The sequence below is a fragment of the Seriola dumerili genome, unplaced genomic scaffold (genome assembly GCF_002260705.1).
Source record: "Seriola dumerili isolate Sdu_G_001 unplaced genomic scaffold, Sdu_1.0 BDQW01000056.1, whole genome shotgun sequence".
Taxonomy (NCBI): domain Eukaryota; kingdom Metazoa; phylum Chordata; class Actinopteri; order Carangiformes; family Carangidae; genus Seriola; species Seriola dumerili.
In genome coordinates, this window is record NW_019174311.1 from 4,602,296 (window position 1) to 4,617,416 (window position 15,121).

The 15,121-nt window shown below is 40.6% G+C and overlaps 2 protein-coding genes across 2 annotated transcripts; one reads left to right on the forward strand and one right to left on the reverse strand.

Moving 5' to 3' along the window:
* The first annotated feature begins 58 nt into the window (after positions 1–58).
* Positions 59–10,059, forward strand: LOC111219128 (epidermal growth factor receptor kinase substrate 8-like protein 3). The gene is made up of 20 exons (XM_022741721.1): positions 59–170; positions 994–1,100; positions 1,383–1,498; positions 1,611–1,675; positions 1,779–1,937; positions 3,259–3,408; positions 3,615–3,700; positions 3,826–3,959; positions 4,124–4,245; positions 4,389–4,524; positions 4,648–4,724; positions 4,892–4,966; positions 5,094–5,239; positions 6,527–6,743; positions 7,469–7,506; positions 7,634–7,727; positions 8,778–8,894; positions 8,975–9,063; positions 9,174–9,306; positions 9,398–10,059. The coding sequence occupies exons 2-20, from the start codon at positions 1,063–1,065 to the stop codon at positions 9,437–9,439; spliced, it is 2,034 nt and encodes a 677-aa protein (XP_022597442.1). The 5' UTR covers positions 59–170; positions 994–1,062; the 3' UTR covers positions 9,440–10,059.
* LOC111219129 (glutathione S-transferase Mu 3-like) lies at positions 9,953–13,459 on the reverse strand. The gene is made up of 8 exons (XM_022741722.1): positions 13,325–13,459; positions 11,832–11,907; positions 11,653–11,717; positions 11,445–11,526; positions 11,173–11,270; positions 10,981–11,076; positions 10,543–10,653; positions 9,953–10,332 (listed from the first exon to the last, which is right to left on the reverse strand). The coding sequence occupies exons 1-8, from the start codon at positions 13,358–13,360 to the stop codon at positions 10,237–10,239; spliced, it is 660 nt and encodes a 219-aa protein (XP_022597443.1). The 5' UTR covers positions 13,361–13,459; the 3' UTR covers positions 9,953–10,236.
* Positions 13,460–15,121: the final 1,662 nt, after the last annotated feature.

A 15,121-nucleotide genomic window follows, 5' to 3' on the forward strand; every position in this document is an offset into this window, starting at 1 on the left:
CTCCCGTCACATCGTTGCACTTTGAACCTGGTGCTTTCGAGCAGGAAGTCAAGGAAGTTTCTCTCAGCGGGATGTGTGAAGAACAAATGCGTTCTGCAGTGAGAGGTGTCGGTAGAAACTCTGTTTGAAAGAAAGGAACGATGACACCGGAGCAGATCTGACATTCACAGGTAACAACGGGATTAAGAAATTCTGAAAAGCTGACGTGATTAGAGGGTAGAACTAAAAAGCTTAGATTAACCTCGACAGGTGGAGGCATTACGTCTTGTTTAGAAAGGGAAATGTGTTTGCTCTGGCATAAAGTGGGTGGTTGTTGACAGGGAAGCACTTCTCATATCCTACATTCAATTTATGAAGTATGTGGCAGTTTTGAAGTATCACACTGAACATTTAAGATTTGTAAAACTCTTAAACTCTTGATACATGAAGGATCAGCTAATTAGTAAAAAAAAAAAATACTGTGCATACCGATCTATCGTTTATGCTGATCTAAGTCCAGTCAGGTGGTAAAGTCATCGAGACAGTTTAATTATTAGTGAAAGTTTTAGTTAATTTAAACCTTGATTTTGTAATTTGTAATTAATTAACCGGGCTTTTCCATGTAAGTGGTTTATTGTTGATTCTGATTTTAAAATTTTAAACTTAGTTTCAAAGCAAAAGCAGTAGTTTAGGGGTAGCTCAAGAAGGAAACTGACCCTAGTCAGACCAAGTAAAACTATAGCAGTAAAATGCCTGAGTTTGTTACAGAAAGGCTGAATTTGATTGCTTATAAATGAAAGTTTTCATTTGTAACAGGAAGAACGTGTTATTTCATCTCCCAAAAGAGACACGGTTTTGCTTTTATGTGAGAAGCTGTAAATCTCCAAACTGGGTGGATAAATACTTACGATGTGTGAACAGTGCATCTACACAACCGTCTGTCCTGGTTTAATATGAAACGGGACGACTTGTATTGTGCCACATTGTCAGGTTGAGAAACATCTTTTCTTCCAGGCTGGAGAGATTCTGAACAATCTGAAGGTTTAACTCATCCAAAAACAAGACAGACGCTGCTGTTTGAAAATGTATGGAAACACTGGGCCCTTCTCCTATTCCCCGAGGTCAGTAACACTTCATTTTCACTTTCAGGTCCACAGTTTCTTGGTTAATAACATCACTGTTATTAATTTATTTGAGCCATTTCAGCACAAAATCGTTACAGCACTCTAAACATCCGTTCACACCCTTTCATGATTAAACACTGTTGTGTTGTGGTTTATCTTCAGATCGCTCTGCTGGTGACAGTGATGGTTTTATTGACATGTAAGGAGGTCAGGCTGGCAGCAGTCCATGAATGTGCCCCACGTCTCCTGTTTGATAAGTTACCTTTTATTGTCCTTCAGGGGTTTCTCACCGGAGGACCTCCCTCAACAGAGGCGGGCTTTCCAACAGGATGATGTCAAGGGTGCTCCACTGCAGAGAAACGGCATATCCAGACCCAGTGGAAGACACATATACAGTATGTTAAGACATAAAAAGTGACACCACCTATTCATCAGTGTAAAATTTTACTTTTTATGAGAAAAAAAATTGCATTTGACATTTTCAAATCAAACTTTTCTTTACATCAGTGCAGAGAAAAGAGTACTCTGAGTCGCTGAACAGACAACCTGACAACTTTCACGTCAGAGTGGAGGTAAATGAGAAATCGGCACCAGCATGGAAACAAACATACAAATGCTTACGCAATACAACCTTCAGCTCTCCCCCTATTCATGACCTCAACACTGACTCCACAGCACCTGTTCACCTGTGAGCTGGACGGCCAGGAGGTGAAGACAGTGGACAACTGTGTGTCCAAGCTCAAGAGGCTGGATGCCAAAGGTCGCCTGTGGCCGCAGGAGATGATCATGGAGGTTCAGGGAGGATATCTGATGCTCAGCGACATTGAGACCAAGGTTGGTGGTAATTCCTAGAAGACTGGTTCCCAACCTTTTCCACCTCACGGCCCACTAGAAAATCCCAAAAATGTTGGCGACCCACATCCGACCCCGTAACAATACAGAGGCTACATGATGCGTTCACAGAGCAGAGCACTTTTTATCTTAATAGATACATAGATAGATAGATACTTTATTTATCCCCATGGGGAAATTCATGAATGATTAATGATAACGATCAAACATTCAGGACTGAGCTGAAAGCAGGGGAAGACCAGGTTTTCTTTTGTGTTTGACAGAAGAGAGATCACGTGTCGATTGACCATCTGTCTCTCGACTCTTTCCCTTTAACTTCCTGTTGCTAAACAGCTATCCATTTTGAATTTCCAGTTTTTGCTACAAATGTAATCTATCAATCAGACTCAGGTAGTAAACGAGTGCATGATGTGGTCCGGCCGGCGACAACATTAGTTCCTGTCATTGGCTTATCACAGTGACAGGCCTTAACACAAGAAAAAAAAGATGATTTTTAAAGATCATCTTTTGACCGAAGCTGTACAGTTTTGCATATGATTTGTCGGCCCACTTGCAATACCTTTGTGGACCACCAGTGGGCCCCGGCCCACAGGTTGGGAACCACTGTCCTAGAAGAATGGTTAAGGACGTCTTGTACGGTTTGATCTCAGAAATCACATTTTTCCTTTAAAGTTTAACAGGCTAGACAAGTATGTGGACACCTTAGCAGTTGCCCCCAAAATGTGTAGTTGTTACAACTAAACTACTAAACTATGAAACATTAACATGCAGCTATAACAACCTCCACTCTTCTGTGAAGGCTTTCTGCATGATTTTGGGAGCCTGGCTGCAGGGATTTGTTCCCATCCAGCCACAAAAGCATTAGTGAAGTCAGCCATGCTTGTTCCAGTTTATCCCAAAGGTATTTGAGGGGTTGAGGTCAGGTCTCTGTCAAGTTCTTCCACATCAAACTGAGAAAACTATTTATTCAAGGACCTTGCTTGAGGGAGGGTGGGAGTGGGGGGTGGGGGGTATGTGTGCTTGTCTTGTTGAAACTGGAAACTGTTTCAGCCTCAAAGCTCGAAGCACACCAGTGTCAAAATATTATTTTATTGAATTAAGAATGAAGAAAAATAGCCTCAGACCAAAAACACAGAGAGGGTGAGCTGTGTGAAGGATTAAGCATAATTACACAGGCAGAGCTGTTTTAACTAGGATTTAAATGACTGTACACCTTAAAAGAGTGTTCTGCTTCGATGTAACCTGTGCTGGTGGGTTGACTCTTTTTTTTTTCTGCATGTCGATTTTCAATCTGATTTTAAAGACAGAGCTGGAGTCGGTGCCTTTGAGTAGCATCACGCAAACCAAAGCTGTATTGGACAGCTGCGCCTACAACTCTGTGCTGGCGATAACTGTGCAGGAACGCAGCAAACGCATCCCTCAGGTCTTCATGTTCCAGTGTGAGGAGACCGGGGTGAGTGGCATTTCGTCATAACCATCAGTGAACTCAACTTTGACCTTCCTGACAGCCTCCAGAGAAGGGAGGAGGTGTTAGCCATGCTGATGAGTAGGATCTCTGAAATCGTTTCCAGTATTTCGTAACAGCACGGATGCAGCTGGGTTTTTTTTTTTCATTGGTGTCATGTAGGAGTTTGATTGAAGTCGGGTGTGTTTCACCAGGCGCCGCTCATCAAGGGCGATCTGGATAAAGCAATCCGGAAAGGAGGAGCTGATGTGCAGCCACGCAAAGACAAATTTGGCATAAGGTAGAGTGTGACATCACAAGTCTAAACAAAGATAAAACCACATTTATGAGAAAGCAGAAGAAGTACACATTTAGAAATCAAACAGCTGAATCCATGAACTGCTGCCCGTTGATTTCTTTTTTAAGGAGTGATCTTGAAAATATCATCGGGCAACACGCTCCAGGAAGTTTCCGGCAGGCTGGGCCTCGACTTGTGCAGCAAGAGATGACCCCGCCGCCACCGGACCACCCGCCCCCACAGTGGGGCAGCAGAGAACCAGGTGCATTGAAAGCATATTGAAAATATCTTTAATCATAGAAGAGAAACCCCTTTCAATTCTGAACAGCTGACATTTTTAATTCCATCAAAAATCTCAGCAGTTTATGGACGTCTTCTGTGCAAATAAGCTCAATATTTTTTACTTTTTTCTTTATGTAAAATCAGAGAGTTTCCCTCCCCTGCGGGTCGACACCCCACAAGAGGAAATACTGCACCATCCTGATCTTCATGACTTAGGGAGCGGCCCAGAGGTGGCTCGTGAGCAAACAGACACAGACAGGAACACGGTCAGTGCTGCCGGGACTGTTTACAGAATGAATATTGACCGTTTCATCTCAAGGAAAACATGCTCATATATACTAGTTTTTTTTAACAAGGTCCTGCATGCTCCTGAATGTGTTTTATATCTTGCTTTTATACCTTTCCACAGGACATATTAAACCATGTTCTAAGTGATTTGGAGATCTTCCTGGCCAAAGTGTCTGATGCAGCAAATGCACCATCACTGCAAAGGGAGAAGAACAAGAAGAAAAACTTGTTTAAGAAGAAAAAATCAAAGAAAGATGGTAATATATCTGGTTCATGTCTCCACTCGCACATGTAATAAGTGGAGCTTAACCTCCTGCAGGTCCAGAACATTACATAGACAGCAGTGTACTGTATTTATCATGACTGTATCTCTCCTGCAGCACCAGCTTCCAGTCTGCCGTCGTGGGAGGAATATATCGCCTGTCTTCAGAAAATCAAATATGGATTTAATCTGCTGGTAAACTCCTTTTCAAACCTTTAACTGTCTCCGCAGATGACATGTTGTCCGTACTGGTTTTGGAAAGACTTTGAGTGGTGATGTGCTGACATCACGTTGACTGGGAGGTGTGATTGCAGAACAAAGCAGTGAAGTGTGACACTGAAACGCTCTTTCTCATATTACAGGGCCAGCTGGAAAAGACACTGACCAGCCCCAGTGCTCCTGACTTTGTCCACATCCTCTTCACTAGTCTAGGCATGGTGAGCTCCTTCAACCTGGTTCATTTTGCACCGGCTCAGTTCAAGGCCACTGTTATTTCTATTTTCTTCACAATGACGTGGCACTCTCTTAGCTGTGACAGTAAATACTTTCCCCATTTTTCTACAGGTAGTGCCTCAGTATCCTGAAGACCTGCCCCCTACTGTGCTCTCTCCCCTGCTGACAGAGTCGGCCATGCGGCTGCTCAGTCGGGTCGTCAGCCCGGAGGAGGACCAGCTGTGGAGGTCTCTGGGAGACCCCTGGAACATCCCCAGGTACGGCGACCTTTACAATCCTCACACAACTTGCGCAACTTCCCACATTCTGATGTTCGTGCACCTCTACCTGCCTGACACACCCTAACCTAGTGAGGCTGTTTTCCCATATGTAAATATGGGTCAGAGGTAATGCTGCATTCATGGTCTACGGAAAAATGGTAAATATGAGTGTTTAATTTAAAACTATAGTTAATTTCAGTTTTAGTGTCATGTTCTACATGAGAACTCAAAATTTGGCAACAATTTGATGGATTGATTGACTAATAGTTTAATGATCAGTTATAAACCATTAGAAGAACAACTTTAAGGTTGGCAGGTTGTGAATAATCCCTTTGGCTGGTGTTCATCCATCTCCAGCTGTGTCTTTTTATATCTACAGTTCTTCGGGGAGACCACTCCAAGGGAACGTTTACCACCCACTTTGTGGAAAAGAGCTGCTGGACCAAAATCCATATATTAACATCTTATTGATATTACTAACTGCAGACTTAATGACTTATCAGAAAGTGGGAAATTCATGCGTTAATGTTCTACCAACATTTGTAGCTGCATTACAGAAAGGAGAACCATTAGCTGTGGCAACCCAAAAGTTTATATTAAGCTATTAAGGGAACATTGTGGCATTTTGGGAGAAACACTTATTCACTGAGAAAGATGAGAAGATTCATATCACTTAAATGCATGTCTGTTTAATATGAAACCACTGGCCTGCCTCAGTCCAAAGGTTAAAAAAAAGAGAATGCACCTGCCATCAAGAAATCACTGCTAGGCAACCAGCTGAGACTCCAGGAGGGGACTTTGGACATATGGCATATATTCCCATTTTTACACTTCGTTTTTTAAACAAATGCGATATAACATGTTAATTAGTGAGCTTCATTTTGAACCTTTGGACACAGCTAGGCTAGCTGGGCCCTCTCTGTTTCCTGTCTTTATGCTAAGGTAAACCAACCAGCTGCAGTCAGTAGCTTCGTATGTACCATACAGACATGAGTGGATTTTTTTAAATGTAATTCTTGGCAAGATTCTTGCAACAAATAAGCATATTTCCCAAAATGTCTAACTACACATTCATAAAACTGCATGTCAGCACCCAACTTTACATTTGCCATCTTTTTAGCCCAAACGTGTCATTAACAGATCAAGAGATACATTGATTGATACAGAAAATGCATCATGAAGTCGACTTATTCTAATTATTCCTACATAAGGTCAGCTCAGCATTAGACAGTTCCATTTTGTTTCAGCTGACAGTTTCCTGCCCCCCCCCCAATCACCTCACAGGTCTAGATGGCCGGATGCTGATGTCTTACCTTACATCCCTGACTTCTACGACGGCTGGCAGCCGCCTGCCCCCTCACGCATGCCCTCCCCACACCCTCAGAACAATGAACCACTGAGCAGGAGCAACAGCCAGCGCTTCCCACCCGGCCGACCCAACGGACAAATAAATGAGAGCCGGAGCTACTCACCCAGAGCAATGCAGATGCAGCCTGAAGAGGTAGAACCGCTCTCATACAATTACTCACCTTTCAGGGTTTCTGCAGAGATCACTGAGTTAAAGTTAAGATTAAGAAGACCTGTTTAATATCACATAGAATGTAATTTAATACCTGTTTAACAATCATACAGTCTAAAGTATGACAGTGTGGTGGAAACCAGAGGGGAGGATATGGCCTAGAACTGACACTTAGCCATTATGAGATGATAATATGCTTGGAACCAGTTTTACTACTTACATTTGAAAAATATATATTTTAGTGCCTTTTTTAAGGAAATCAATTTCATTGCTTGTTAGGATTTGACCTGCAGATAACCTGACTTGAACTCTGGTTTTATTTCCAGTTTATGTTTGGTATTTGTACTTGTGGTGCTCTAGCAGGGATTGTATACTGTCATAACTACACATGCAGCTGTTGCTGAATTACTTTCCCATATGATAGATTACAGTGCTGGTGATTAACCCTTTCAGGTCCTCAGTAGTTGTTATCCAGCAGTCGAGCACTTGATGAAGTACACTGTCACCCTGCTTGAGAAGCTGGGAGTAGCTGAAATGATATAATCACCAACATTGAAAAGGATTGCCAGGTGGCTATCATAACTATAATCACTGCTACCATCTGGCAATCAGAACCTTTAATATGCAAGTCTTCAAAGCAACATGAAACGACTAACATCTCCAGTGAAGCCATTATCACCACTGTATGTATTATTTGCCTTTTACAGCCTGTCACCAACAGTCCGTGGGGTCCACCACCACCACAGTAAGTATTATTACACTGCAGTAAATATGGCTTTATGATCACATTTGTAGCAAACATTTCTTCTCTGTGGGCTTTATTTTGGTCATATGCACCGCTGTCACAAAGTGTGTGTCTGCTGCTGTTTCAGGTTCAGCGAGCCTCCCCTGTACATGCGGGTCATTTACGACTTCATGGCCAGAAACAACCAAGAGCTGAGTATTATGAAGGGTGACGTTGTTCAGGTGAGATGTTGTACAATAACCCTGTTGCTCAGAAATACAAGTATTATTCTTTATTGTCGAATAGGGTGCAAACATTGCTTGTTATAAATAAAAGTCATAGTAATATCCTAGTGAACATTGGAGTTGGATTTTGCTTTTGAGCCTCATCTCCACTGAAGACATCTGTCATAGGATGGTTAAAAAAAACTTGACTTTTGCTTTTTCCTAGTGGAGTGAAATTTTATCACAAAAATCCAAGAGAGGCTTTTTCACTTAAGAAGAAAGAAAGATAGACTACAGATGTACTCACACTCATCGCAAGCAGGTGCAGATCTTTCCAGCCTTTCTATGTTGTATGATAAAGGCCAAAGACACTGAACATTAATAATGGTGCTTTCTGCTATGGGACCAATTTGTTTTTGCCTTTGATGTACATTTCAGTTTGGTAAGAGAGCTTTTCACAGAGAGACATGCTAGTCCAATCAGCTGTTGTATCAATGGAGAATTGATTCCCACTACGTTACTGCCCAGTAAACATATATATACATATAGTGAGGAAGCCCAACCGCAATAAAAACTGAAGTGATATGGATTTTTGTTACAGCTGTCTGACAGTTGCTAATGAGCTCTGAACCCTCCGCCCTGAGAACCCCCCCCCCCCCCCCTATCTCTATATGCTTTTATCATTTTTTTGCTTTGTTTTGGTTCTGTACGTTTAGATTTAAAAAAAAAAAAAAAAAAAGCTTGTAAGAGAGCTGCAGTTCAGTCACAGGCAGGAAAATTGAAAAGAACAAAAATCTGGCAGTTGAAAGAGGCTGCGTGTGAGACACTTCCATCAGATACTGGAACTGCAGCAGATGCAGCTCACATCTGGGCTACTTAAATCTTCACATACTGTACCGACTGACGTACAATATTCTGGAAAGAGCCTTGATTCTATTCAAATTTTGACCTATCTGTTCGTATATTTACCACAGTCACAATTATAGCTGCCGTTACCATCTGCATCATCATTCTCCTACTTCAGATGTTCACAGACTGTTTCTTTTTTTCTTTTTCTTTTTTTTACAGGTGATTCAGAAATCCAAGCAATGGTGGCTTGTTCGTAACGGCCGCGATGAGGAAGGAAACGTTCCTCAGAATGTTTTGGAGCCGATGAAGAATGCTGGGCACACAGAAGATCTACCGGTGAGCCAAGTGACGAGTAAGTCTGCTGAGTAACCTAGGTAACAGATTCACAAATGACATTTTACTCCCTTCACACGCAGTGGGAGACACGCAGCCCAGTGACTCTCGACATGTCCTCCACATCTGCTGAGGTCAAAGCCTGGCTGCAGTACAAAGGTTTCTCCAGAATGTGAGTGACACGATCCACAGAGGCGCATTTTAAGATGTGTGTACCGTAAATAAGGCTCGTATTTCATGATGAAGTGTGATATTCTATGTTTTATGCCTTTACATGAACAGCACTGTGACCAGTCTCGGGGTGCTGACTGGGAAACTGCTCCTGGGGATGAGCAAGGATGAGATAAGGACTGTGTGTCCGGAGGAAGGAGGCAAGGTCTTCTTCCAGCTTCAGGCCGTTAAGTCAGCCATTGCAGTAAGTAACATGTCACATATTAGCACACACACACACACACACACACACCCAACTGCAACACATCAGTGATGTTTTGTCCTGTTACCTACAGCTCGCCAGTGAACCATCAGGCCTGTACAACAGCCGCTACTAACGACCTACTTCACTGCACCTTCGGTTTCTCTTCTCGTCAATTTTCACCCACGATCAACATCTGGAATTAATGGGATCGAATTTTGTCCTTTTGTGTCATGAATCATCTTGTGTGGATGGCTACTTCCAGCATGAATGCAACTGCATCAAATACTGATTTGTCATTCAAGTCAAAGTACTTTTAGTGAAAGAAACTTGTGTTATAACATGCATGACCAGAAATAATTAATAATTAACTGTAATTTATTTTACTTACTAGAAATTAGTAGAATTACATTGTAAGTTCTGTATAGTTTTCCCAATGATAAAATAAAATGTATGGTTAAAGTTCCATCTAACATCTCTCCTCTTGATAACTATTAACTGCGTTGTTTTTAATATATATATCCACATTCTATCCATATCTTACATTCCCCTGAGCTGCATTAACTTATATTGTATTTTCTTTTAATTAATGTTTCTTAAGATGTAGTTTATTGTACAGGAAAAGATGTTTAAAATTCAAACTGAAACAAACAGTCAATACAAGATTTACTTTAATCTGTGAAAAAAAAAAACAATTTCAAATGTAACAGAAATTAAGTGCTTGAAGTCAAATTAAAGTTTCTACTTGTCTCATTATCAGTACAAAAACTCTGATTCATGTAAATATCTGGAATTATAGGTCATGAAACCAATACATCCAAATAGCTAACAGCTTATAAAAAGACAAATAGTACAGACTTAATTTTTCTCTAGGCCTGAATTTATGGTTGTTGAGTCAGTTGCACATTGTTATTTTCATTAATGGTGTGTTCTTTACTCTTTCTTGTTTCCCCATTTGGCCATCTTGTTGTTGACAGGAGTCTTCATGAATTTGGCTGACTTCATGTATGCAGCGATCTTCTCCAGAGCCTATGATGACATGATATTATGATAAGTCATTTTAAAAAAAAAAAAACAGTTTGAGACGCATGTCACTATGAACACGGCAAGGCTAGCACTGAGGCCATTCCACGCATACAGTTTACCAACAGACATGCTGAGACTATCGCAACAACACAGAGGAAGAAAAACTCCTGCAGGACGTGCTGTTTGTATCTGACAAACAGTTGATGTTCTCACCTCAAAACGGTCTAAAAGATCTTTGAGATTCTTGAAGTCATCCAGGCATGTAGGATGAAACATCCTGTGTTGATCCAACAGCTCGTACATAAAGAAGTCCACAAAAGCGATCTGTTGTAAAAAAAAAAGCAAGATAAAGGCTTAAACTAGACTTTGCACTGCACTAATTGGCAGTTTTATATGAATGGTCAAATGGTTAGATGTAATGTGAAAGCTAACCCACTGAGAATTATCTAGTGAACATAGTGGGGCATCTCGAAGCTAATAACACAGTTACATTTATCAAAAGATTAATGCTAAGATTTCTGCTGGATGTGTAAGCAGGCTATTGTCTGCTAATAAGTTCACACAATAGACCTTATATTATGTCAAACTAAGGAGCCCAAAATATGTATTTCTGCAGCTTTGAAAATTTGAGTTTTGAGACAGGTGAAATACCTTGTCACCAGCAAACCACTTCCTGTCTCCCAAGAAAACAGAGAACTGCTTCAGGATGCCTGGCAGCATCTCTAGGTACCCTGGCTTCATCTTGTCCTGATGTCAAAGAGGTGATATAAGCATTAGTGGAGATTTAAAGACGTAAAATGAATTATTCAGTGTCATTTAACTTTTAATATAGATAGTACTCACAAAGTCAGTGTAGCACAGTCTCACAAAGCCGTTTCTGAAGTCCATTGCCTGGTTCTCCAAGATGTCCACACGGACCTTCTCTTCGTCGCTCTCTCCGCCTGTTATCAGGTCAGATTTTAGGGAGACACTCAGGGAATGAAGGCAGAGATGACTGTCAAAAATAACCATTTGGAAAAAACTGTGGCTATCTTAGTTTAAAATGTTGACAGTGAATCAATGAAAAATTGTGTTGACCAAAATATTTATATGTGCAATAAACAAACAATACTTACACATATTGTGCTTACGAGCAATGTATCTCATGATAGCATTGCTCTGCACTATCTTCCTGTCTCCATCCTCCAGATAGGGCAGCTATAGTGAAAAAGTTAATCACAATACCATGATTAATTGGTGTTTAAACCTGCCTGCTTTGCAAATAAATCAATATTCACATTAGTTAAAGTTAAAACGCTCAGTCAAAGGTTAAAACTCACTCACGTTGGGAAAGTCCATCCCAAGTTTGTGCTTTTCATCGAACCAGCAGCTCTTGTCATAGTTTGGAGCTGTGTGAGAGAACATGTTACACGAATGAGAGGGTATGTTGTATAGACACTTGCACCACTTGTTTGATTATAATTACAACAGCTGATTATCTGTTAGTTGAACAGGTAAGTTACCTTCACCACAGACATAAAACTTGTCCTCGTACTTGGTGCCAGTGTACTCCAGCAGCAGGCGGATAGGCTGGGCAAGCTGCGTAAATGTCCACAAATCAGATGGAAGAGAGGTTGGTGGCTTTCAAGCTTTTATATCAATGCATCTATTACACATGGGTAAGGGCAGATGACATGTATAGACTCTTTTCTCCCATTTATATATTTCCAGATGAGAAAATTGTCATTGCAACTTAAGAGTAATTTTGACAATTAGGGTTTTTTGTCTTGACAAAGTACCTTCACACTGCTATCTCTAACTGCATGGACAGGACAAATACAAGGTATATGGTTGAAATGTTGTCAAGTCCATGCAGAGCTGAAAAACTAGGAACAAGACAGCAGTGTGCAGGTTCTTTTGTCACTTTGTTTGTGTTTCTCATTGTTACCCTGCACCTGAAAAAGTGGATGGATGTGTTTTTTTTTTTTTTTACAAATGTAAATCTGTTAAACCTGTTTCACAATCATGTCGTCCAAAAAAAGTATGAAAGCTATCAGTGAAAACTAGTAGGGATGATATGGCCTAGAATTATTTACCAAGTGCACTAATTTATTGACATTTATATTACATTTTTGACACTCTTTCCCAGTTGTATAGAACAATAGTCCCTAATATTATTACTTATTTATCATTAAACATGACCACACACACACACACACACACACACACACACACACACACAAAAGTAACATTACTACCTACAGCAGGCTAGGAAAACATCAAAGACCTTCGCAAATGACATTCAAGACCTCTAAGGGCCTTTCTTTTTGGTAATTGAAATCAATGCTTTTTAAGTAGCTGCCTGGTCACATAATATAGCTTGTAGTTTGTAGTTAACCATTAACAACTTGACCTTTCACCGCTTAAACGACAACTGAATAGGGCGTGATTGCACAGTGAGGTGCTCCGATAATTTTAGCAGCTCTTGAGCACCGGTTTCATTCACCGGTGTCATGTCAACTCAGTTTAATACAATAGTCTGTGTGCCACCAAACTTAATTTAACAGCATTGTGATTCTGTGTGTGACACTGTTCACCCAGAGAGACAAGCGCAAACTGTCTGAAATACCCGATATTGTTGAGTCAAAATCAGCCATGTTGGCTAACATCTGCGCTAACGAATAGCATGTTTGATTCTAACGTTCGCTTTGATTCTGTGTCTACAACAACATAACGTCTGGAGCACGTGCAAGCGGGGTCGCCCCGGTTATGTTGATGTTACGTAACGTTTTGCCGAGCGACGCTCAGGCAGTACTTATTATATACTTATAAACACACGAATATTATGCAGCAAAATTTGAGGTACAGCAGTGTGAAAAAACAGTTTGAAAGTCCGTGAGATGGTCGGTTGTACCGGGCTCCGGTGGATATCCAGCAGAGGCAGCCGTTCACAGACACAACGTTGCAAACAACAGGAGCGACTTAGTTCATTAACAATGACGACGGCGGAACTTACCCCGCGGATATCCCAATAAGCCAGTTTCATTGTCATTTTGAATCACTTTCGGAAACCGAATGAGGCTGACTGCTACTTCACCAGCTGCTGAACACAGACAGAGAGAAGGCAAGAGTGAAGTGGGTTGGTTTCTCTCTGCAGCCTGTGAGGATACGGTGGGCGGGGTGAGTCGACTCGAACCGGGCGGTCACAGTTATTAGGTTTTTAAACAATAAAACATTTACATGCCGGATACTGTGAGTGCAGTTTTGATTGGCAGCCATGCTTCCATTATCCACCTGACAAAAGAAAGGTAGTATCGTATATGGAAACAGATGTAAAGCCATGATGAGGTTGCAAGCCTAGACTTTTCCATGACACAGAGAAACCTCAATGAAAGTGACCTACTGTAGTAATTACTGCAAGAATTTATTACTGTATAAACCTTTTACATAAGGCTATTGCGTAACCTGCATACGCAAAAGTGGGTGCCTGTTGTGTCATTACTTGTTACACTAATAACGATAAAAATTAAACTTCATTTTGACATTAGAAACGGTAAAACAATACCAGCTCAGGGTACACGTACTAGCTTTTTCTGGAGCTTTCAGCCATATCCAATGATCTTCATTAGCAGATAGTGTTTGCTAAGCGGTCTGTTCACATGCAAGCTCAGCAGTGTTATATTTTCATCATTCACAATTTAACAAGTGTGTGCACAGTTGAAAGCTCTGGAAAGAGCTGGTAATTGGACCTTGAATTAGGATTGTCTTGTTAAAGTACCAGTACAGTATTGAGTAAAGCAAACATGAACTATTTTTGTTTTGTTTTATCATTTCTGATTGTCTAGTGAGTAACATGCAAAAATAATGACAGTTGAGCCTAAAATGATGTAAATGTGCATACCCAGTCTTGCTAATAAAGAAAAAGAAACAAAGAAAATGTATGTGTATGTCATCCATTACCTTTAAATCAACTAATCAACTTGTCTTACGTTGTCTTACAACTGCCAGACACACTAAGTCCCATACACACATATAAAGTCATATTATAAGGTTAACAAAACAGTGTTTGTGTGAGAATGTGTGTGAATTTTCTTTGCAGCCAGACCTCAATTCATTAATTTTGAAAAAAAAGATTGGTCTGAGTTTCCTGTTGAACTTCCTGCTCACTTTGACTGACCCACATTAGAGAATAATGAGCTGAATATGGAAACACCACACAATGCATTCGTTGTCTCACTTCTCATAATCACTCTCACTCACACATATTTCTACAGAACAGCTACTAATGATCGACTGCTGAACCTCATTCAAACTGACCTTTTGTAACTGACAGTTTTCAGTTTCAGATGACATTTATTCAATTTCTGAATAATGCAAACTGAAGGGAGGCAAGCACTTCAACGTGAACAACATTTATTCTTAATAGACAACATGTTATTAAATAATATTTCACAAACATCACATATAATTCTCAGGGGAGGGGGAGACATGTAGTAGCAACAAATAGCCCTACTAGAACATCAGGACCCAAACTGAAGGCAGGAGATTGTAACCGGTTTGTCAAGTTAGTCCACTTTCAGTTCTCTAAAAAATAGATTATTCATGGATTTGGCACTGGTTGACCTTGGAACGGAACGGATCATCATGCATCATTCACTGGACTATGATTCAAAAATGCTTATACTTTAAATACTTGTGTGTAAAGAACAGATGGTATCAGATCAGAGTTACAGTTCTGTAGAAACAATGTCACAAAATAAGAGTTAGTATAATAACGTAATGCTACAAAGGAGTATCATTACTGCACACCAGA